Source organism: Moschus berezovskii, chromosome 5 (assembly GCF_049115385.1).
Source record: "Moschus berezovskii isolate FMDL1 chromosome 5, NW_MosBer_1.0, whole genome shotgun sequence".
Classification (NCBI taxonomy): Eukaryota; Metazoa; Chordata; class Mammalia; order Artiodactyla; family Moschidae; genus Moschus; species Moschus berezovskii.
In genome coordinates, this window is record NC_142464.1 from 90738597 (window position 1) to 90762332 (window position 23736).

General features: G+C 36.4%; 1 protein-coding gene across 1 annotated transcript in view; it reads right to left on the bottom strand.

Moving 5' to 3' along the window:
• Positions 1-23736, bottom strand: part of LOC148777868 (ephrin type-A receptor 5) — a 213978-nt gene that overhangs the window by 110391 nt on the left and 79851 nt on the right. The window contains exon 3 of the mRNA XM_088836125.1: positions 20866-21529. Within this exon, the coding sequence (XP_088692251.1) occupies positions 20866-21529 (664 nt within the window). The remainder of the gene's footprint in view (positions 1-20865; positions 21530-23736) is intronic.

Below are 23736 nucleotides of genomic sequence, written 5' to 3' on the forward strand. Positions count from 1 at the left end.
TTTAAAAAAAATTCTTTCAAAATTTGATAATAGTAAAAAGATCTTTTTAGATTTTTAAGTGAAACATACAGCTTCCATAAGTTCAGTTGAGTTCAGTTCAGTCGCTCAGTCATGTCCGACTCTCCGCGACCCCATGAATCACAGCACGCCAGGCCTCCCTGTCCATCACCAACTCTTGGAGCTCACTCAAACTCATGTCCATCGAGTTGGTGATGCCATCCAGCCATCTCATTCTCGGTCGTCCCCTTTTCCTCCCACCCCCAACCTTTCCCAGCCTCAGAGTCTTTTCCAGTGAGTCAACTCGTTGCATGAGGTGGCCAAAGTATTGGAGTTTCAGCTTTAGCATCAGTCCTTCCAATGAATACCCAGGATTGATCTCCTTTAGAATGGACTGGTTGGATCTCCTTGCAGTACAAGGGACTCTCAAAGAGTTTTCTCCAACACCACAGTTCAAAAGCATCAATTCTTCGGCGATCAGCTTTCTTCACAGTCCAACTCTCACATCCATACATGACCACGGGAAAAACCATAGCCTTGACTAGACGGACCTTGGTTGGCAAAATAATGTCTCTGCTTTTTAATATATTATCAAGGTTGGTCATAACTTTCCTTCCAAGGAGTAAGCGTCTTTTAATTTCATGGCTGCAATCAGCATCTGCAGTGATTTTGGAGCCCAAAATAATAAAGTCTGACACTGTTTCCACTGTTTTTCCATCTATTTCCCATGAAGTGATGGGATCAGATGCCATGATCTTTGTTTTCTGAATATTGAGCTTCAAGCCAACCTTTTCACTCTCCTCGTTCACTTTCATCAAGAGGCTTTTGAGTTCCTCTTCACTTTCTGCCATAAGGGTAGTGTCATCTGCATATCTGAGGTTATTGATATTTCTCCCAGCAATCTTGATTCCAGCTTGTGCTTCTTCCAGCCCAGCGTTCCTCATGATGTACTCTGCATAGAAGTTAAATACGCAAGGTGACAATATACAGCCTTGACGTACTCCTTTTCCTATTTTAAAACAGTCTGTTGTTCCATGTCCAGTTCTGACTGTTGCTTCCTGACCTGCATACAGGTTTCTCAAGAGGCAGGTCAGGTGGTCTGGTATTCCTATCTCTTTCAGAATTTTCCACAGATTATTCTGATCCACACAGTCAAAGGCTTTGGCATAGTCAATGAAGCAGAAATAGATGTTTTTCTGGAACTCTCTTGCTTTCTCCATGATCCAGCGGATGTTGGCAATTTGATCTCTGGTGCCTCTGCCTTTTCTAAAACGTGCTTGAACATCTGGGAGTCACAGTTCACCTATTGCTGAAGCCTGGCTTGGAGAATTTTGAGCATGACTTTACTAGCGTGTGAGATGAGTGCAATTGTGCGGTAGTTTGAACATTCTTTGGCATAGACTTTCTTTGGGATTGGAATGAAGACTGACCTTTTCCAGTCCAGTGGCCACTGCTGAGTTTTCCAAATTTTCTGGCATATTGAATGCAGCACTTTCACAGCATCATCTTTCAAGATTTGAAATAGCTCAACTGGAATTCCATCACCTCCACTAGCTTTGTTCGTAGTGATGCTTTCTAAGGCCCACTTGACTTCACATTCCAAGATGTCTGGCTCTAGGTCACTGATCATGTTATCATGACTATCTTGGTCGTGAAGATGTTTTTTGGACAGTTCTGTGTATTCTTGCCACCTCTTCTTAATATCTTCTGCTTCTATTAGGTCCATACCATTTCTGTCCTTTATCGAGCCCATCTTTGCATGAAATGTTCCCTTGGAATCTCTATTTTTCTTGAAGAGGTCTCTTGTTTTTCCTATTGTGTTGTTTTCCTCTATTTCTTTGCATTGATCACTGAGGAAGGCTTTCTTATCTCTCCTTGCTATTCTTTGGAACTCTGCATTCAGACGCTTATATCTTTCCTTTTCTACTTTGCTTTTCGCTTCTCTTCTTTTCACACCTATTTGTAAGGCCTCCTCAGACAGCCATTTTGCTTTTTTGCATTTCTTTTCCATAAGGATAGTCTTGGTCCCTGTTTCCTGTACAATGTCACGAACCTCCGTCCAGAGTTCATCAGGCACTCTATCTATCAGATCTAGTCCCTTAAATCTATTTCTCACTTCGACTGTATAATCATAAGGGATTTGATTTAGGTCATATCTGAACAGCTTCCTTACTCCCCTCCAAAAAATACTCCAAAGTGACAAAGCATACCTATACACATGAACTTTTTCTCTATTGTATCTTTAAAATTAGGGGGAGTAGTGAACAAGAGATACTACATGTGAGTAGAAGCTGAGTATCTAGTAGAAAAGAATCTCTACTAACTTTATATAAATATACTTCTAAATGAAAATGCTGCCCTCTTAGTTCATTAGTGTATGGTTATTTCTAAACAGAGTTTGCAATATGTCAATGTCATTTTTGATGGAAATTCTTTGCATTTGAACTATTCCCGTTTGAGAGAAAATTATCAAGAGTGTAAGTGTTCCTGATAATTTTTAATCAAAACAACATAGTAAGAGAATATTATTAGGTAGTCTATTTGCATATTTATCAATCATGTAATAATTACATACATGTTCTTTACTCTTTGAACTGGTTATCTCTTGATGAGAACAATCAAAGAAAATTTTGGAGAGACGATAAAACCAATGCTTGTAAAATACAATGTGCTGGTCTCTCCACTACCAGTGTGTGGTATAGAAGTTAAAAGCAGAGACTGAAACAAATGGCCTGGGCATTCATCCAACTCCACTACTTACTGACTGTTACCCTTGTTACATAAACTTTCTATGTCTGCTTGTTTTTTCATAAAACTTAAAAAACATACATGATTCATAAGGCTTGTGGAACAAATTATATAATAAATAAACAGTATTCAGTAGATTCTGTGCCACATAAAATTTGCTATAGAAGTGCTTGGCATGTTATCATTATTATCTTAATATCATCAACAAGATTATTACCATCTCTAATGATGGAACAGAAAGGATGGATTTATTGTACAGGAAAATTCCTACAAACACTTAGCAAATATTTATGTCAGGCTATGTCTTTACATATCACAATAATACTCTTCTCTGTCCTTTGGTTCTAAGTTAACAAAACCAAATATCCTTTTTTGGAAGAGTAAGGCAAAAGAAATCGGAGAAGGCAATGGCAAGCCACTCCAGTACTCTTGCCTAGAAAATCCCATGGATGGAGGAGTCTGGTAGGCTGCAGTCCGTGGGGTCGCTAAGGGTTGGACACGACTGAGCGACTTCACTTTCACTTTTCACTTTCACACATTGGAGAAGGAAATGGCAACCCACTCCGATGTTCTTGCCTGGAGAATCCCAGGGACGGGGGAGCCTGGTGGGCTTCCGTCTATGGGGTCACACAGAGTCGGACACGACTGAAGTGACTTGGCAGCAGCAGCAAGGCAAAAGAAATAACAAAGCCAAAATATCTTTCTCTTCAGGAATTAACAGCTTCTCAAGAGTAAAGGTATTTAAATGAAGGAAATAAATTTGTAATAGAAAAGTCTCTTATGGAAGGAGAAAAAAAGGAAATTAGGAGAGGATATAAGTAGAACTAGTCATAAGTAAAACCAAACAAACAATACACGACAGAGCAGCTTGTATTGGAAAAAATATAATTAAGAATTGGAGGAAAAAACATAAATCTTGTCTGAGAGTTGGGCCTCAGAGTTTTTCAAGGTCAAATACCACTCCCAGTGAGAAAAAATATGTTCCAAGTGTGTTTTAATTAATGGTCAGAGCTAATACAGTCAGTACTTTCCTGAGTTTAAAAAGGATATATTCACTTTAGTAGCAAAGAAGCTGAAAAGATAGAATACAAATAAAAAGACAAATCTTTTGGTCTCCAGGACCAAAGAAAGACCTCACTGGAAAGGTCGGGGATTACTGAGGATTATTGAAGATCACAATTACATTTAGTTGTGTATCTGACCTTTCTATACAGAAAATATAAAACATTTGATATACCTAGCATTTATAAATCAGCAAGCTCTAAGAAGCAATTAAAAACTATGTTATAAACTAGAAACCCATTGGACAAAAATAGAGAAAAGGAACATTTATCCCCTCCATTTTGGTCTTTATCTGTCAGAGTTATATTGCTTCTATATACTTGGCATTTAGTGGGGTCCAAAAATGTAAGAATAGATGCTATTTTTTCCCAGAATATTTCTGTTTCACCCATAAGAACATAAGGACATTCTGCCTTTATTATCAGGCTCACTGTTTAATTTATATGGGTCAACAGAGAAGTAACAACTACTTTAATTGTACTATTTTGTTTATGAAGATATGTTTGGTCATTTTTAAATTTTTATATTGTATTTGTTCTGTATTTCATTTCAACTTCCAACAATCAAGAAGAACATGAATATTCTTCAAAATGGAAGTGTCCAGTAAGAATCCTTTTACCTGAAAACTATGTAATATCAGAAGTGGTGGGGAGGCAGAGAATCATCTGGTTTCTTTTCTGTGGATGTGGAAGTTCAAAGGTCACACAGGTCCATGAGGTGTAGAGGTTTTCCCCAAGCATGAATCCTTACAAAATCTCCACACTAACATTATACTGTACAGTTCCATTGTTTTTCCTTCCCTACCCCATCCCCAGATGAACTAAAAGCAGCAAAACAAACAAAACTTCAATAAAATGACCCTTTACTCCAAATAAGTATTAGTCAGTCATATTCCACTCTTTTGTGATCCCATGGACTGCAGCCCACTACGCTCCTATTTCCATGGAATTCTACAGATAAGAATACTGGAGTGGGTTGCCATTCCCTTCTCCAGGGGAATCTTCCCAACCCAGGGATTGAACTCTGGTCTCTTGCATGGCTGGCAGAATCTTTGAACCACCAGGGAAGCCCTCTAAAGGCTAAAACATTAAAGAGAAAAATGTTTTCTATACTACTTATGGGAGCAGACAAAAGGCAAAGTAATTCACACGCACATGTATGCAAAAAGCAAAAGTCAAAAATGCATCTATAGTTCTCAGCCTCTCACTCTCACAACGCGATCTCTCACTCTCTCTCAGCATATAAATTAGGCTTATTCCAAAAAGTTTTTTCTTCCACCTATTTGAATATTCACATGTTGTTGTTGTTTAGTCACTCAGCCATGTCAGATTCTTTGGCACCCCATGAACTACAGCACTCCAGGTTCCTCTGTCCTCCACTATACCTCGCGGAGTTTGCCCAAATGCATGTCCTCTGAGTCGGTGATGCTATCTAACCATCTCATCAATATTCACATAGAAAATATGTAATCAAGCCTAGTTTGGTTCCTGATTATAGGGCCTCTACTCTCCAAGGTCAGAGCTTCATGCTCTTACAAGTTCCTCTCACTTTTCTCACTCAGTCTTGCTTTATTTGTTCTATTCCCTGCTGCTATAATCCTTCTCCCTCAAAATGCCTTTCCGTGTCCTCCGTTTGAGGTGTGAATATGGGGGCAAGAATCTCCTCCAGGGGACTCTGGTGGCTACTAGTTCTCTCCAGGGTGCCTCTACCTCTGATGTACAGTGCAGGGCTGCTCACATAGATGTGAGATTAGCCCACAAGGGATTTGAGTCCGGGTGACAAAATTAAGTGCAGTTCAAAAGCATTTTAATGGAGAACATAAAAGAAAGGGGGAAAACACAGATTTGAAACAAACACACCTAGATTAAAATATCAGTTTGCCACTTTCTAGTTTTAGTTAAAACTAACCTCTCTGTGCTTCAGTTACCCCAGCAACTATGGCTCACAGGATGCTGTCAAGCTTAAAAGAGAGAATGTGAATAAAACATTTAACAGTACTGGCACACAGCAGGTCTCTGCACATGTGTCAACCCTTCTTCTTCCTTACCTCCCCATTTAAGATACTCTGACAATTCTGGCATTCAGAATTGTCATTTATTGTCAGTTTTTGTCATTTGCATTTATTGGCCTTATTTGGATTCTCTATTATTTCCAGTATATTACTGCTTTTCACACAGACTTGAAAGTCAAAATATTCTCTTTGGCCAACTTTTTTATTTTCTAGGAACAAGGTTTGTGTTGTTTTTTGTTTTTTTTTCCCCCTCAGTTTGCATTCTATTATCTTCTGACTTCAGATGAAAATAATTTTCCTTCTGAGATCTGATCATGGGATTGCTCTGGCCAGTCTTCCCCTTGATGATGCAGGTTGTCCTTGATTAAGACTTTCAACTTCATCAGATTTTTCTAAAATTCAGATTTTTTTTTTTTTGCCTCTGTCTCCTAAATGATTAATTTCTTCTTCTTTTAGTCCCTAATCAAAGTTTATTATTAATGGACTCTCCGTTCCTCTGCCTGCATGTTAAGTCACTTCAGTCGTGTCCAATTCTATGGACTGTAACCTACCAGGCTCCTCTGTCCAAAAGATTCTCTAGGCAAGAATACTGGAGTGGGTTATCGTGCCCTCCTCCATTCCTTTAACATACATTTAATTCCTTGCCCAGTTTATTTCTCTCTTAAACTGAATTTTAAAAGTTCACATTTACACTCATATACACTCACACTCAGAAACCTCGTTAGTCTTTACAGGCCCTGACCTGAGAAGCTGCCCCAATGCACATTAGACAGAGTGTTCCCAACTCCCAGGGTTCCAAATCTCCTAGAAGGATAGCCCGATATCCCAAGGTAATGAAAGCAACACAAGCAAATGTTAGTTCAAAAAGCACAAACAAGCAAAACTCCAGCACTCTGCCTAGGGTTATTTTTCATTGAAATCACTTTCAACTTTTAGAGCTAACTAGCATGTACTGAGGATTTGCTCTGTGCCAAGTACTAAGCTTCATGAGCCAACAATCTTTAAAATCTAATCCAGGTTTCAAAATCATAAACAATACCTTTATTGTGGGAGACAGTGGAAACTTTTTTTTTTTTTCCTTGTGGATTAGTTTCTAACTTTACGTACTGAGAGCAATAACATCTCAGGGTTTGGCAATAAAGCAGGGAAGAAATCAAACCATAAAAATAAGGTGCTATTCTTGAGTATTATTTTGAGGCAACTACTAACAGATTTTTTTCCTCTTGTCCATAGTGGGGGAAAAGTTTCTATTTTGGATTTAACTTCATTTTCACCTGAATTAAGGGTGAAATTCCCCTAAGTTTAAGTGCATTATCTGTTGCTGCTTGTCTTTTTGGGTCCAAAGAGGGAAGGCTGACTTAAGTGGGTTCTATTATTACTGTGTAAATGCCCTCACCACCCCCTCTCTCTAGCCACTGACTGTGTCCAAGAAAAAGCTACTGCTGTCATAAAACAAGGAGACCTCACTGTTGTGACATTTCATTTATCTGGGCAGCAACATGCTTGAAAGGAGACTGCCTCATTCTGAGTAAAGTATGGAAGACAATCAAAGCCAGTTAAGCAAACCAGTGTTGACATATTAAATCATGCTTGAACCAAAAGAGCAAAAACAGATGACACACAAAACCTTCTAAAGAGAATTTTAAATAAATAAATAATACGGGTCAGTCTGGTTCTAAAAAAAGAAGCTTTTAGCATTGGAAAATACTGGGACTAGGTGAACAAGGGGAAATCTTTCACAAGAGCCAGTGAATTTGTTGCTCCCTGATTGTGAGGTGCAAAACTAGAGTTAGTGCCGTAGAGGGAAGTGTGAGGGAATACTGGGAGATTTGGGGGAAATCACATCACGTTACTTCTCAATCCATAAAACGGAAAATAAAATTTTGATATTCCTGTTCTTTATTTAAGAAATGTCCTAACAGAATCCCTTCCCCAGCACTTAGAATTCATCAGAGGAAAAGTCCTTATGCATACAGAGCAGTGTATTATTAGGTTCCTGCACAATCACACAGCAGGAACTTTGGAGCGTTCATTCTCTATGTCTGATTCCTGTTAACAATTCCATCAAAGAAATGGAGTTATCCATCAGTCAAATTATCATTTGCTCTAATTGTTACTTCCCCCAAACTGTGGCTCTTCTTTCTTCCCTTTCCTTTTCTTTTTAAAAAACTATATATCAACAGCACTCGAATGAGCAGGATATCTTCAAGCTCAGAAAAGATCAAAGCACATCAACAAATCACTTGAGTTCTTAAGGATGAACCCTACTGGTCAGCCATAAATGAAGACAAAGATTTAAACAACAAAGAGAATCAAATACTAGAGGATAAGATGTGATCTACATCCATGACCAGAAATAATAAAGGATACAAAAGCATTTCCATAAAGAAAACCAGTTACGAGACCGTGAATAGCTATAATTCATATTTTTAACGTAAAAGCTAATGAGTGATACAATTTTAGAGAAAAACTATGCTGGGGCTGGTGACTCCATGCCTTCCTGCTTTATAACAATAGGCATGTCCCTCTGAACTAATGTACAATCTAATTTAAAGGCAATAAATTATACTGTTTAGGTAAACAGCATACTTAATCTTTTTTTCCTGTGAGTAGTATAAACTAGATATATAAATAAATCAATTAGACAGATTGATACCTACAAATTAAACTAAGCATCTTATTAGTTGCTTAGAGACAGGCAGCTTTCTGTGCAACCCTCTAAAGCAGTTAAGTAAATTTTTCAAGGCTAATCCATACAGGAGGTATACTACATAAATCTAAACATGTACAGCAGAAGATATTTAATGTATTAGTTGTAATAGAAATATGGTGTTAAGAAGAATCAGAGATTTTTACTTAGGATTACCATGGATGCTATATGTGGTTACAAACTACAAATCAATTTGTGGTTAAGGGTGTTTACATACTGTTCAAAGTACAACAGTAGAATGGAGAATCTGAAATTAACATACCATTCTAATGTCAAGTTTAAAATGTGGTGGCTGTGTGATATTAGGCACGTTAATATTCTCCCTGCTTCCAATCTCTGGACCACAATTTACCACTTTACTGATGATCATAAAATTTACAACTAATAAGTTAAATCCTGATTAGCTAAAGTAATGTCACTGGATGTGCTAAAATTTAAATATGTTGCTCCCAACCCCAAATTAAAGTTCTTTTTTTTCTGCAAAAGGATAATTTTGTTTTAGTTATTGTGGTATAATAAAGAGTTTTACAAGTATAGGAAGATTTACATCAGTATTATGGCTCCATTTTTCGTACTGTGAAAAAAATATGACTATTCTTATTTCAATAAATAGCATATTGACATAGCACTTCTAAACTCCTGTCTTTTGTTTTCTTTATTCAGGATGAAATATTTATTATAATAACCAAGTTGGCTAATGACATGAAATTAAATTTTGCAGGTAACATTCAATATGCTTGATGATGAAATTGTTTTAAACAAAACAGTATGACTACTAGTTTCTGTTTTCAAATTTCAGAAATTTTTTTATACTCCTTTATCAAAGCCAGGATGTCCTTTTCTTGAAATTAATTTTTTAATTATTTTTTAAAATGTTTGAAAGACTTCTGATAAAGGAATGTGGAAAGAATGTACAGAAATGGAAAAATTATTTCCCAGTGTTCAGCAAATCATTTTAATTCTAAAGAAGCAAGCAGAAGAAGGAAAGTTAAGATATTCTCTCTATCAATTTCCATGTTAAAATGTCAATTCTCATTTCAAAAGGTACTTTACTTGGTAAATGTTTGTTTGATTTTTTTCAGCTGTTAACACTTTACTAAAATAAAATGTGTTGATTAAAACATAAATGAAATGCATATTTGAAAAAAAGGAATTGCTTTTAAGTCATGATAAAATTAATTCCAATGAATTTTGCATCTGACAGGTGGAGAGTGTTTCAGACTGGGACCTATATATCTTTCACTAATTTTTCCAAAATTAAAAATTTTATATTTGGGCATTGGATACTTAGGGAAATACAGACTGAAACTTAAGAGTTTAAAAGTTCACCCAAGTCTTCTGGTTCCAACAACATGAAGTTCTAAGTAAAGCTGGAAACACTCTAGGTACAAACATCTAGAATTACTAAATTAACTGGAACAAAGTTCGGGACTTCCCAGGTGAGGCAATGGTAAAGAACCTTCCTGCCACTGCAGGAGACACAAGAGACACGGGTTCTATTCCTGAGTTGGGAAGATTTCCCTGGAGTAGGAAAAGGCAACCCACACCAGTATTCTTGCCTGGAAACTTCCATGGACAAAGAAGTCTGGTGGGCTACAGTCAATGGGGTCGCAAAGAGTTGGACACAACTGAGCACACACACACACACACACACACACAAAGTCAATTTATATACCGGGACCCACAAAACGGAGGACAACGCAGCAGCCGAGCACATTTCGCAAATCTAAACCTAAATCAGCCTGCACTTACCAGAAACCTAACATACAGAAACCAGTATCCTACAACCCAGCTTTAGTCAGTCCACCTTACCCTAGAAAGCATGACCTGCTAGACTTGTAAGGAAATCTAGGTCTCTGAGCCAATCATTTTCTGTTCCATGCTGCCTCTTCTAATGCTATTAAAATTTCATAATGTTCAAAGTCCAAGAGAAGGGTCCCACGAGTGGTGAGGCATTGTACTACCACAATTCATGGATTATTTTCTCTTGAATAAAGGATATCAAACTTGTTACTAAATTGTTTGTTTTGCCACTTGGCAGGACTCATTTGCTATGCTTTGTTTTAAAGCAGGGATATTTTAAGACAGTAATAAATTTGTAAATCTGGGAAAAGAAATCCACAGGTGGCAGAAAAGATAGAGGGAGCTGAAGCATGGAGTGCTGCCTTTAATGCTGATCCTATCCTGCCTCTCTGCAGGCCAGAAGGGCTGAGGATGAGTGTGGGAAACTGTAGATTTGTCTTTTAACATACCAGGGTCCAGGAAAAAAGACCATAACCTTGTGTCAAGTGGGAAGCCCTTCAGAGTCTGAAACCTTGAAGAACCAGCTGCACTCTTAAGAAGGTACTGAGGAGGAGGAGAAAGAGAGGAGAATCTGAAAAGTTAGATAGAATAAGACAAAGCATTAATATGCTTATCATTTCTGTGTTGTTTATACGGGTTCAATCCTAAAGAAAATCAACCTTGAATATTCATCAGAAGGACTGATGCAGAAGCTGAAGTTCCAATACTTCGGCCGCCTGATATACAAAGCCTACTCATTGGAAAAAACCCTGACGCTGAGAAATACTGAGGTCAGGAGAAGAAGAGGGTGACAGAGGATGAGATGGTTGGATGGCATCATCAACACAATGGACATGCGTTTGCGCAAACTCCAGAATATAGGGAAAGATAGGGAAGCCTGGTGTGCTGCAATTCCTGGGGTTGCAAATGGCTGGACATGACTGAACGAGTGAACAGCAGTATATTTGGGTATAAATCAGAGAGCTGGTAAGGTATAACCTATAAGCCAAATCCTTCCTGTCACCTGTTTAGGTAAATAATTTTTTATTGGAATACAGAAAAAGAAAAAAAAAAGACACTGGGTAAAAGACTGCCATATACACAAAGAAAGCCAAAGAGGTTTATGAGTGTAGGACCTCTTAATGCGGTGGGGGGGTGGTGCAGAGAAACTGGTCTTCAGGAATCAAAATCTTTGGCCTTCCCTGGATGAGGTTTTAGAGTACAAATTTACACAAAACACTAAAAGCCACCAAAACTTGATCCAAACTATCATGATACTCCTTAATCTTGGCCACATGTTACAGTCACCTAAGGAGCTTAAAAAAGAATACTGAGGCTCTGGCCAGCACCACACAATGGAATAAGAATCTCTTATAGGTTTGCCCAGCAATAACAATGGACTAAGAATCTCTTACAGGTTTGCCCAGCAATAATATGGTTTCAAATTATTAAAATTATTGTGTTGCACTGTAAAAGTATATAGAGAGAAGAATTAGATAAAAGCTGGTCCCAATAATCTCTTCAGTGGGAAGAAATGTTAAATCATGTGAATAACTTCTACAAGCCAATAAAAAAAAAAGCACTCCAAAAATGTAATTCATAAATTGAATTGGACATAAGTGCCATTTTGTGCCTTTTTCTCTAGTTTGCTGTGATTTGATTTTTCTCCTAATTTGCCCACATTTTTTACTGATGATAACAGTAGAATGCATTGGTATTTAATATGGCATTCCAAAGTCAAGAAGTAATTAGCAGAAAGAAAAAAGGAAACAATTTTATTAGGTCTAAAACTGTCAAAAGTTATATAATTACAATCTATATCAAAAAGTTATCTCTGCAGGTCCCTTTTGTACTATTTAACATTACACCTCGGAGGAAAGTTGGACTCAATCTGATTTTGTATTTGGCCGCAGTCACATAACTACCAAATGGAAGTGTGAGATTTGAACTGAGAGCTGTATCACCTTCAAGCCCAAAACCCTCTATTTAGTGCATGCAAAAATCTCCTGGTCATTTCAGATCAATTTTGAGGTTTTCAGTCTACTTAATGATTTTATGCCAGTGTTGGCTATTTTGTTTCTTATCATTTGCATTCATTTCTTTTTTAATTTTTTGCTCTTAAGAATCTAAGAACACGGAGATAGTTGTTGAATCACACTCTGTGAGTTTTCAACATTAAATTTTCCTGTACACACAACTTTTCCCATGACAGCTATACTGATTTATGTTATCAAACTTTCTGAAAATCCTTCTGCCTCTATCTGGATTAATAAAAAAAAGCAAACAATAAAACTGAAGGACTATCTTTTGGTTTCCTAGTGCATTATTTAAATTATAGTTTTTAAATCAGTTCTGAATATAACAATTCAGATATATGGCAATATATAAAGCCTTTATCATTAAACATTTTTTCTCAGAAGTATCTTTCCATATTAATTTATGACTGTATTTCTGTATTCTATATATTTCTATATTAATTTATTATAACAAAAGTAGTCTATTCAATGAACATCATTTAAACAAATACTTTTTATCAAAAGATTTTCTGTATGAACCACTTGAACATGAATATAACAATTTTCCATCCAACAGGTCATAATGGAGCTCCTGATCAATAATACTGAAATTCCTTTGCACAATAACAATATGGAATGCGCTATCATCATAAGACTTTCTAAAGACTGACTCAAAATAAAATGTACAAAGTAGTTATTACTATTACTGCAAATCTGAAGCATAGCATCTATTTTCTATATTTATTCTAAATATGGGATAGGAAAGAGAAACTCAAGACTTTGCCTAGTATACTCCTTGCATGAGTGAGAAAGTAGGAATGCGAAATCAAGATCAAAAGTTTGTCTAGGAGGAATTATGGAGTGTCTGCTGGATCTATGTCCTTACCTTAATTGCCAAATCTCTTATCTTTTTAAACTATGTACATATAATTGAAGATTCACAAGTTACCAACAGCTGGTGAACCAACGAAACATTAAGTTCTTAAAAATCAAAAGGTGTTATTCTTTCAATTGGTATAATAATTTTCAAGTTGCCATTCACCAGTATTACTCAGAAATAAACTGAATTGTTTCATATTTGATATGCATCTATTTGACCCTAGGTATTACTAGGAATTCTCTGTCCTTAAGGTAAATATAATGTGTATATGAATAGCTTCTTTTAGCAGGTAATTTCAGGGAGTAGAATCCCTTTCATTCTCAGATTTTAATATACAAATACATTTTAACATAACTTTAGAAATAAAAGTGGTATATCCAAAATTATTATGATAGATCTCTGCATTGAAAGATTTCTTCCTCTTCTTAAGCTGTACCCTGTCCTCTTCATACAGCTTTTTTCCCACATCTACATTAAACATCACCCTTTTAGAGAAACATTTTCTTACCACCTTTCTAAAATTGCACACTCATCTGCCAGTAACAACTCTCATAAGTCGTGACTGTAGGTGTGAGTCCATATGTATGTTTGTAAGCTATCTGTCTTCATTGTTAGGACACAGGAATTGTATACATAGACTACAGTGCCTAGTACAATAACTTAAAGAATGAGTGATAATATCAAATGGGAGAGCAAATCTTTCATAAAGGAGGTTACAATATATTTACACAGTTTTGACCACCTAATAAATAAAAATGTATGTTCATCCTTTGATAAATGATACTATTCAAGGATCTACTCCCCCTAGTTTGAATAAACTAGAGATTTTTTCTAAATCGAAGTTACCATGTATTTTCCAATAGACAGACACATATTCCTGTAAATAATTTTACTTTTAATGAGAGAGCTAAGACAAAGCTAATGTTTATTGAATAAGCACTGTTTTCTAGGCACTATTCTAAATAATTTTCATATAATGTCTCATAGGATTGCTGCTGCCGCTGCTGCTAAGTCGCTTCAGTTGTGTCCAACTCTGTGCGACCCCATAGATGGCAGCCCACCAGGCACCCTCCATCCCTGGGATTCTCCAGGCAAGAACACTGGAGTGGGTCATAGGATTGCTATGAGGTAGCTATTAACAGAGATGAGGAAAACAAGGAATAAAGAGATCTGATAACTTGGACATTGGTTATATAACTGATAAATGGAAGCAGCAAGATTTGAATCCAAGTATTCTGGTCCAGAATCTGCGTGCTTAAGAAAGTAGAGTATGTTGCCTCTCACCAGCAGCATATTTGCAGATATTCCATGTCTCTATATTCAAGTTAAATCAGGCAAGTTTCAAAACGTACACCCATTTTAAGAAATGTACACTTCTTTCATTCTTTAGAAAATTGCCCACTTTTGCATAGGTAACCAATCTATAAATATATTTAGTTTCAGCAGCACATCTGTTAACAGAAGCAGAGGGAATATATTTCAGTTAGTGGTTCTCAACTAAAGAGAGAGTTTGCCCCGAGGGAACATTTGGCAATACATGGAGGCATTTTTGTCTATTAGAAATCAGGAGCGGAGTACCCTACTTAATCTAGTGACTGAGAGGCCAAAGTGAAAGTTGCTCAGTCGTGTCCAACTCTTTGCGACCCCATGGACTATACAGTCCATGGAATTCTCCAGGCCAGAATACTGGGATGAGTAGCTGATCCCTTCTCCAGGGACTCTTCCCAACCCAAGGATCAAACCCAGGACTCCTGCACTGCAGCAGAATTCTTTACCATTTGAATCACCAGGGAAGCCAGAAAGTTGGTAAATGTCCGATGGTGAACAGGATCCCCCAAAACAACTAGTATCTGGCCCCAAATACCAATAGGACCAGTGTTTTGAAACCTTGATTCAGGGGAAAAAAAGCACACTAACATTTTAATATTAAACATAATATTAACATGAAAAGCCATAACATTTTAATAGAATTAGTCCAAAATTATTCAAGTGAGGAGGTAAAAAGAAAATCTATTATTCTCATGTGCAATAACCTGCAAAAGATGAAATGACTTAATCACTTAATTGTCTTAGTGGTAGTTCACAGCAATAGGACAGACACACACACACACCCACACGGACTCACACACCATTGACACCAATCACTCTGTGATTTCAAAATCAGTCTTTTGTTAAAATTTTTAAATCAAAATTAGTTTCCTTTTGTTGCATAAAAGAGCATACCAAATAGGACCAAAGTTCAACCCCTTTGATGCTTTTTGGTAAAATACCTAATTAAAAATAACTAGGCTCTCTAATGCATAATTACACGAACACCTAATACTCTAAATTTCCAGCCAATTTTGTTTCAAACATAAATATGCACCAGAAGTCTGAATGATCGACATACTACTCCCTGCAGTATCTTTACTGTTTCTGAATCAAGGCTCCTTCTCGAGCTCAGTATTTTCACTACATTTCCTTGCTGTGCAATCATTTCCCAGTTGGACAATTAATAAGTGCTTTTTCTCCACAGCCCTTGGCATGTAACCCTTTACCCTGTATTTGAGCATGCACTATATACCTTCTTCACTCACTGGTTTTGGCAGTGACCCACAATCTAAATCTCTTTCCTCCATTTGATATAAGTGAAACTATAATTATCTAGGGGTAATTTCAAATTACTACTTCATTCCACTAGCAACTGATGAAGATTAGTGGTCTTGCCTTGCATCTGAGTAAGTCAGCAACATAATCACAAGAGAACTCAGCAGGCAACATTTGATTCATGTGAACTCAATTACTTCTGTCAAACATATTCACCTCAGTAAAAAGCAGAAACTTCCAAAGTGGGTTTTTGCTAACAATTTTGTAATCAAAAAAATTTCTCATGACTCTTAAGGGAAAAATAGCATGAATTTTCTCAGAAATAATAATAAATAATAAGTATGAAAACATGCTTGTATAAATGGATTAATATATTATTAGTACCTGAAAATAAAGAATATTTCAAACAAATAAATTTGAATACTTAAGGCAGTATATTATAGAAAATTCAAGCATACAAGTCAGCATTCAAAAAATAAATGGACTTGTATTTTAAGTTGATAACAGAAAACAGCATATACGGTTACCTTGTTAAAATCAGATAATTATAGAAAAGGTAGTTAAGTTCTTATAAAGGAAGTTAAATAAGGAAACATGGAGATGATAGATCATGATCTGCTATTGATTAATGGATAGGGACTCCTGAATCACTTCTTGGTTGTCTTCTGGGTTGAAGTCATATGTTAATGAGCTGCCTAGCATTCTGCTTCTTGAAGGTTCAGTTGCTAAGAGACTGTGGGTCAAGTCTATCATGCCCTCATGTGTATCAGGTCCCATGAAAATGATTTGACACCAACTACCGGGTCACCTCCTTGTAAATCTTAATATATGATAATCATTACAATAGGTTTACTCAACTTTCAGTTCAGTTCAGTCGCTCAGTCATGTCCGACTCTTTGCGACCCCATGAATCACAGCACGCCAGGCCTCCCTGTCCATCACCAACTCTGGGAGTTCACTCACACTCACCCCCATCGAGTCGGTGATGCCATCCAGCCATCTCATTTTCTGTTGTCCCCTTCTCCTCCCGCCCCCAATCCTTCCCAGCATCAGACTCTTTTCCAGTGAGTCAACTCATCGCATGTATAGTCTTAAGTCACAACATATTTTGATTATCAAAGAAACCAAAAAATTAAATGTAACTACGTAATAAGGCTATATATATAAATAAACACATTTTAGCATGTGATGCTTTGATGTCTACAAAAATCAGTAAGATGACCTCTATAACAGTTAATATATCATATGCCAATCGATGGACATGAGTTTGAGTGAACTCCGGGAGTTGGTGATGGACAAGGAGGCCTGGTGTGCTGTGATTCATGGGGTCGAAAAGAGTCAGACATGACTGAGCGACTGAACTGAACTGAATCATATACCATTTAATATTTGAAACTTTGAAAATTTGGCCTGAGAAAGACATTTGTCAATTTTGTGACCAATGATGTTTCCTACAGGTAAGTACAAAGGTAAACAAAATTGCTTATTTAAAATTAAAAATTTTAACATAGTATTTATAAAATAGAAAACTAACTTTTGAACTGTGGTGTTGGAGAAGACTCTTGAGAGTCCCTTGGACTGCAAGGAGATCCAACCAGTCAATCCTAAAGGAAATCAGTCCTGAGTATTCACTGGAAGGGCTGATGCTGATGCTGAAACTCCAGTACTTTGGCCACCTGATGGGAAAAGCTTACTTATTGGAAAAGACCCTGATGCTGGGAAAGATTAAAGGCAGGAGGAGAAGGGGACAACAGAGGATGAGATGGTTGGATGGCATCACCGACTCCATGGACATGAGTTTGAGTAAGCCCCAGGGGTTGGTGATGGATAGGGAAGCCTGGCGTGCTGCAATTCCTGGGATCGTAAAGAGTCAAACACGACTGAGCAACTGTACTGAACTGAACTGAGAGAGCTAATAGGAGCAAAGCCATGCAGGATCTTAGGCTATTTTATAAACTTTATTTGAAGGAGACAATTATGTGTATACACACACACACATACATATATATATATATACAAACACGACTGAGCAACTGTACTGAACTGAACTGAGAGAGCTAATAGGAGCAAAGCCATGCAGGATCTTAGGCTATTTTATAAACTTTATTTGAAGGAGACAATTATGTGTATACACACACACACATACATATATATATATATATATATATACACACACATACATATATATTCAAGTATAGTTGATTTGCAATGTTGAGTTAGTTTCAGGTGTACAACAAAGTGAATTAGTTATTGCATATACATATATATGCGCACTTTTTTAGATTCTTTTCCCATACAGGCCATTACAGAGTAGTGAGTAGAGTTTCTTGTGCTATACAGTAGATCCTTATTTCCTTATTAGTTATCCATTTTAAATACAGTAGTGTGTTTATGTCAAATCCAATCTCCCAGTTCATCCTTAAAAAAAAAGGAAACTATTGAAGTACTTCAAGTGTCTTGGGAGTAGGTAGGGACTGGGAGGATGGGTTTTTGCAACTACCAGATTTGTAATTTTGTAGAGGTGACACACTCACATGGCTCAAAAGCCAAAACTATATAAAAAGCTATTCATTATTTAAAAATAAAGTTTCCAACAAGATATGCTTACAGATTGGAGGAAAAAGGAAACAGAGAGAATTTGCTCAGTCGTGTTTGACTCTTTACTATCCCAGGAATTGCAGCATGCCAGTGGATGATTTTATGAGAGCTGGGTGGGAAATTTATAAATACTCTGTGAGGTATTGAAACTGGGAAGTGAGCAGGAAGGATATGTCAAGAATGACTCTTAGATTTCTGACCTATCAAGGATATTTCCAAAAACAGCAAGATCCCCACTTAGAGATTTGTGAACAGCACATTAAAATTGAACAAAGAGTTATAGTGGAATTTTATATGACACACACACACTCATACATTTACATTTGTGCATACATATTATGAATGTGTTTAAATACATATATGTATTTATATGGGACCATCTGTGACGCCCTAATTTCCCAAGACAAACCTTCAACATTTATTTATTCAATCAGTAAATTATTTACAGAATAAATGTTTGAAATTCCTCACAGAATAGCCGCATATCATTGGTACATGGGAAAACACCAAGAGGCACTATTCACACAGACTACATTGTGCCGAACATCTTCTGGGGCTGTGTGGTCTACTGCCTTCATGACCCCACTGCCTTCGTTCCTCCTACCGGAGTAGCGTAATAAGCACGTTAAGACAGAATCCAGTTGAGTGAAGTTTCTACCGAGTGGCCTCTCCTTTTTCTCTCAGGCCTCTACTCCTCAACTACTAGGAGTATGAGAGGAGAAAGATGCAGTGGAAGCATGCACTAAAAGCATCATGTCAGAATACTAATTCTCCCAGGTATTTTCATGATAAGCACCTGCAGAATAGTTTAATCCCAGCAACATTAAAACATTATCCTCTGAATGTAAAGGTCCTTTATACCCTGTACCAATCTGGATGAAGACAAAGGTCATTGTATTCTGAACTAAAGTTACCACATATCATTCACGAAAATGATATAAATAGATAATCAAATAGAGCATGCTGCCTTATAATACTGGTAAACAAATTCCTATAAATAATAAGATTTTGTAAGCATTTTAGGGAAAACAATGCAATGTAATCAATGGATTACGTTTAACTCCCACTGCTGATTCTACAGCTACATATATCTTCACCCATGCCAAGAAGGTTGCTCAAAAAGAGAAGTTAAGGTAATGCTAGTTAAATTTTTTCTTTAAATTCAACCCTAAATAAAATCTGATTCATTTCCTTGACGAACTTAAAGACATATCTGAAACATAATTTTTATTTAATAAAACTTTATATTTAAAGGAATAGCAAGTTGTAGATTACATGGAGAAATAATCATGCACTTAATTGTAGATGGTATACAAACATGAGATGATGCAAATGTGGTGCAATGCATTTCTAGAGATAAATAAGCAACGTCAGTATGATTTACAGATTAGTGTTGTTTCCCTGGATCTACAGTCAATCTACAGTCAAGCCTGAAGAAACCTGAGCAAGGGTGATCCACATTAAATACTGAATTTAGAAAATAAATTGTACCTGAAGCTACCAATGGACATAGGTGACTTCTCAGTGTTTGGTTTTCTCTTCAGTTAAGACACATTAACTCTCATTACCTATTTGGTGTGTGCATATCATGGTGAAAACAAGTTCAGGTTCATAAGGATTAATTGTTTTTCCTATAAGGAAAATGTGTTTTCTTCCTCATAAGCTGCTCTTCACTTTGACATAAAGTACTATCCTGTTTCATGAAGCCACTGAGAAAGATCCAAGTTTTAAAGGGCAATTCACCACACTGTGGACAAAATAAGAGTATTTTCAAATGAAAAAGAAGCATGCATGATCAAGTTTCAATTTAGAAGAAAAATTAAAACAGAAAAAAAAAATTCAGTGCAAACTGCTTTGAAATGACCTTTCTGTATTGGTTCTATCTCCAGTTACTTTCTTAGGCACTACTTATTATGCACTTAAAGTTAACCTGTAAATTTTAAAAGTACATAATAGCTATTATATGCACACAACATGGTAAACTAAGTCCTGTCACTTTTCACATATGTTCAATGAAGTTCATATGGCGGAATTTATACCTAAAGGATTTTTAAAAGGCAGTTAAAAGCATGCCAAAAGTCTCATCGAAGTTTACATTTGAATTTCATGTAACAAGAGTATTATTTTTCTCTTCAGAGAGACAGTGTCATGATAGAGTAGCAGATAAACAAAGAAATAATCCCTTGATCTGATTTATTCAAAAATAAAATTTCTGAAAGCAAAATGAATATGAAATACTACACTGCAAGTAAGACACTGAGTACTAATTATGTATATCCAGTAGAATATAACTTCAAATCTTTCATCATTGCCAGAAGTTTTAAAATTCTGAGAGGAGAGAAATCAAACTTGAAGAGAAATAATCTCCATAAATTAGCAAAGTAAAAGGTCATTTGCTCATAATCACTGGAAGATATACATATACATGATCCAAGGGAAGCAGACAGCCCCTGCAGATTCGCAGGCAAACTCTTACCTTGACAAGTGCCGTTTTTCTCTTCGTATCCTGCCTTGCACATGCATTTCCCAATGGGTACCAGCCACTCCCCTTCAGCACTGCAGTGCATTTTGGGTGGTTCGTCTGTCACAGAATGGTTGACACAGGAGCCTGCCACTTCAAGTAACTGTGAAGAATCAGCTCCAGTAATTGTGTCAGGGAAGACAGCTAAATGTCGTACCACAGAAGGGCATTTTTTATAGTACACTCGCACTGAAACAAGAGCAATGCAAGCACCCACATCTTGAAAAGCGAGATAAAATCCCTTTTTGCTTAGAGGTCCTACATCTCTGACCTCTGTATTCAGTTTCATGACACGGTCACCAAGATCAAGTTCTGTAAAGCTTTCATCGGCAGCAATGGTATCAATTTTGATGTACTGGTTCTCCTTGATGTTTCTCCCATTCTCATTATCTGATTCAAAGTAATACATGTTGAAAGTCTCCTTACAGGTCCCCAGCCCTCCAGGAAGGCTGTTGCAGTCCCGCAGAGTAAACTTGAGTTCTATGAAGATTCTGGAAGCACCTTCGTTGGAAATCCAACTGGTCAAAAGCCAGTTATTCTGGTTCTGTTCCATAACTTTGCATACTTGGTATGTGTGGATAGGGGCATAATTTTCATCAACTTCACCAATCTCTTCCCACTGTAGAATATAAAATAGAAAAACAAAAAAGTAAAAGGATGATTAGAAAATAACCAGAAAATAAAAGTAAATTAATTCAGATGTAAAATTTCTGCAGCCTCAATATACAGTATTGAGAGAAGGAGATATACAATGAAAATTTTAAAAAATAATTTCCCTTTTCAAACTAAATAAATCAGCAATATATTAGTCATTGTCTCAAATGTAAGTCAGGTGTGAACACATGTGAATGATATTCTCCAGAAAAATTCATGTATTTCAGAGTAAAAATAAAATTCAATATGGGATATGATTAACAAGATGCAGTGAAAAGGAAGTATGCATATTTGGAAGAAAGTTTGTAGAAAAGGAAGCACAATTTTTTGAAAGCATAACAATGATAAAAAAGCAGCAAATGAAGAAAAAAAGGGAGAAAAACAATGACTGAATCCACATTCAACTCTCAAACAACACAACAACATACTAAAACTTGAAAGAATATTCATTAGCTTAAAACTAATAGTTTATTTCATTGAACCAATCTGGTAAGACTCTTTTAACTGTGTTGAAAGTCATTCATCCATGTCCAATTCTTTGCGACCCCATATGGAATTCTCCAGGCCAGAATACTGGAGTTCCCTTCTCCAGGGGAGCCTCCCAACCCAGGGATTGAACCCAGGTCTCCCGCACTGCAGGTGGTTTCTTTACCAACTGAGCCAAGAAAGCTTGAGAATACTGAAGAGGGTATACTATCCCTTCTCCAGCAGATATTTCCTACCCAGGAATGGAACTGGGTCTCCTGTACTGCAGGCATATTCTTTAGCAACTGAGGTACCAGGGAAATCCCCCAAATTGTGTTATGAAGGGTTTATTCATACATGTACCCACAAATATAAACCTAGAGACAGAAATAAAATAGAGATATATAAATTATAGACTAATAATATGGAGAACCTTGTCATTTCATATACGAAGTAATTTTTTGTTATATATAACCTGAGAACGCATTAATTCTTTCTTACTAATGCTTATTTTATGCACAATGACCTTAAAAGTTATGAATATATACAGGATGTAGAAAAATTAAGTATGATTTATATAGTTTTCAAAATACTATTCAGTCAAATAGGAGATCTAAACCTCTCTCTCCTAGCAAACTATCAACACTACAGTTTTCAGAATGTCAGTGTACCATACCACATTTTATACAGTGTAACTCAGATTTTTAGTCTTCATAAAGATGTTATTATAACAAAATATTTTAGACTTGACTAGAATCTGTGGGAATAAGAGTACATGCAATTTTGTTTTAAATCTTTAAAAATTATCCTGAAACACACAGAGCAATGAAACCATACATACTGACTTTCAATAAATCCAAAATGTGATTTCAGACATTAAGTATTACAGATAATAAACTTCATAGAACCTCATTTCTTTAGACATGAAATTAAATGGAGCATTATTTCTTGATTCTGTTCAACTGACACAGATGTGAAAAATGGCATCACAAGGGATGCACATAAATCGAATACCTTAGATGGCCCCTCTCAGGATTCTAGCTGCCGTCAGAAAGACAGAAGTAAAAGGTGTTAATGAGGGAAAACTGATGAGCTCATTCAAATCACAAGACAGACATCAAGACGGTATCTTACCTAACAACATTTACATTAGAGTGTTACATGAAACCTTAGTTCATTCATTTAATCTCACTTTTGCCCCCTCTCAAAATGTATATAAATTGTACATTGCTTCTGATTTTCTTAATCAGCTTTGCCTCTCATTAAACTACTTACAGTTTCTTCATGAAGCCATCCAGGTATCAATGTTATTTATTATAAATGGTAACTAAACGCCATGCTCAATATTTCATGGAAAAAAGCATCTCAACTAACCAAATGAAAATAACAAAAATGATTAATTTATTGTAAGAAAATTAAATATATTTCCTTTGAATTAATAAATCAGAAAGGATCATCAAAAAAGCTCTTCCCTGAAAAAGGAAAACCAAAACGCCACATTATCTCTGTTTTAGATTCTCTTACTTTTTAAGAGTTCTCCAATGCAAATCACAAACATATTTCTAATCCCTGGCCTTGAATCATTTATAAAAGACCTATTCATGCATCATATAGTCCAACAGGGCCCTGCTAGCCAGTCAAAAGAACTGGACAAATAAAAGGAATAGTAGCATTTTGCAAGATAATAAGGCAAGAAATTAACAGCCT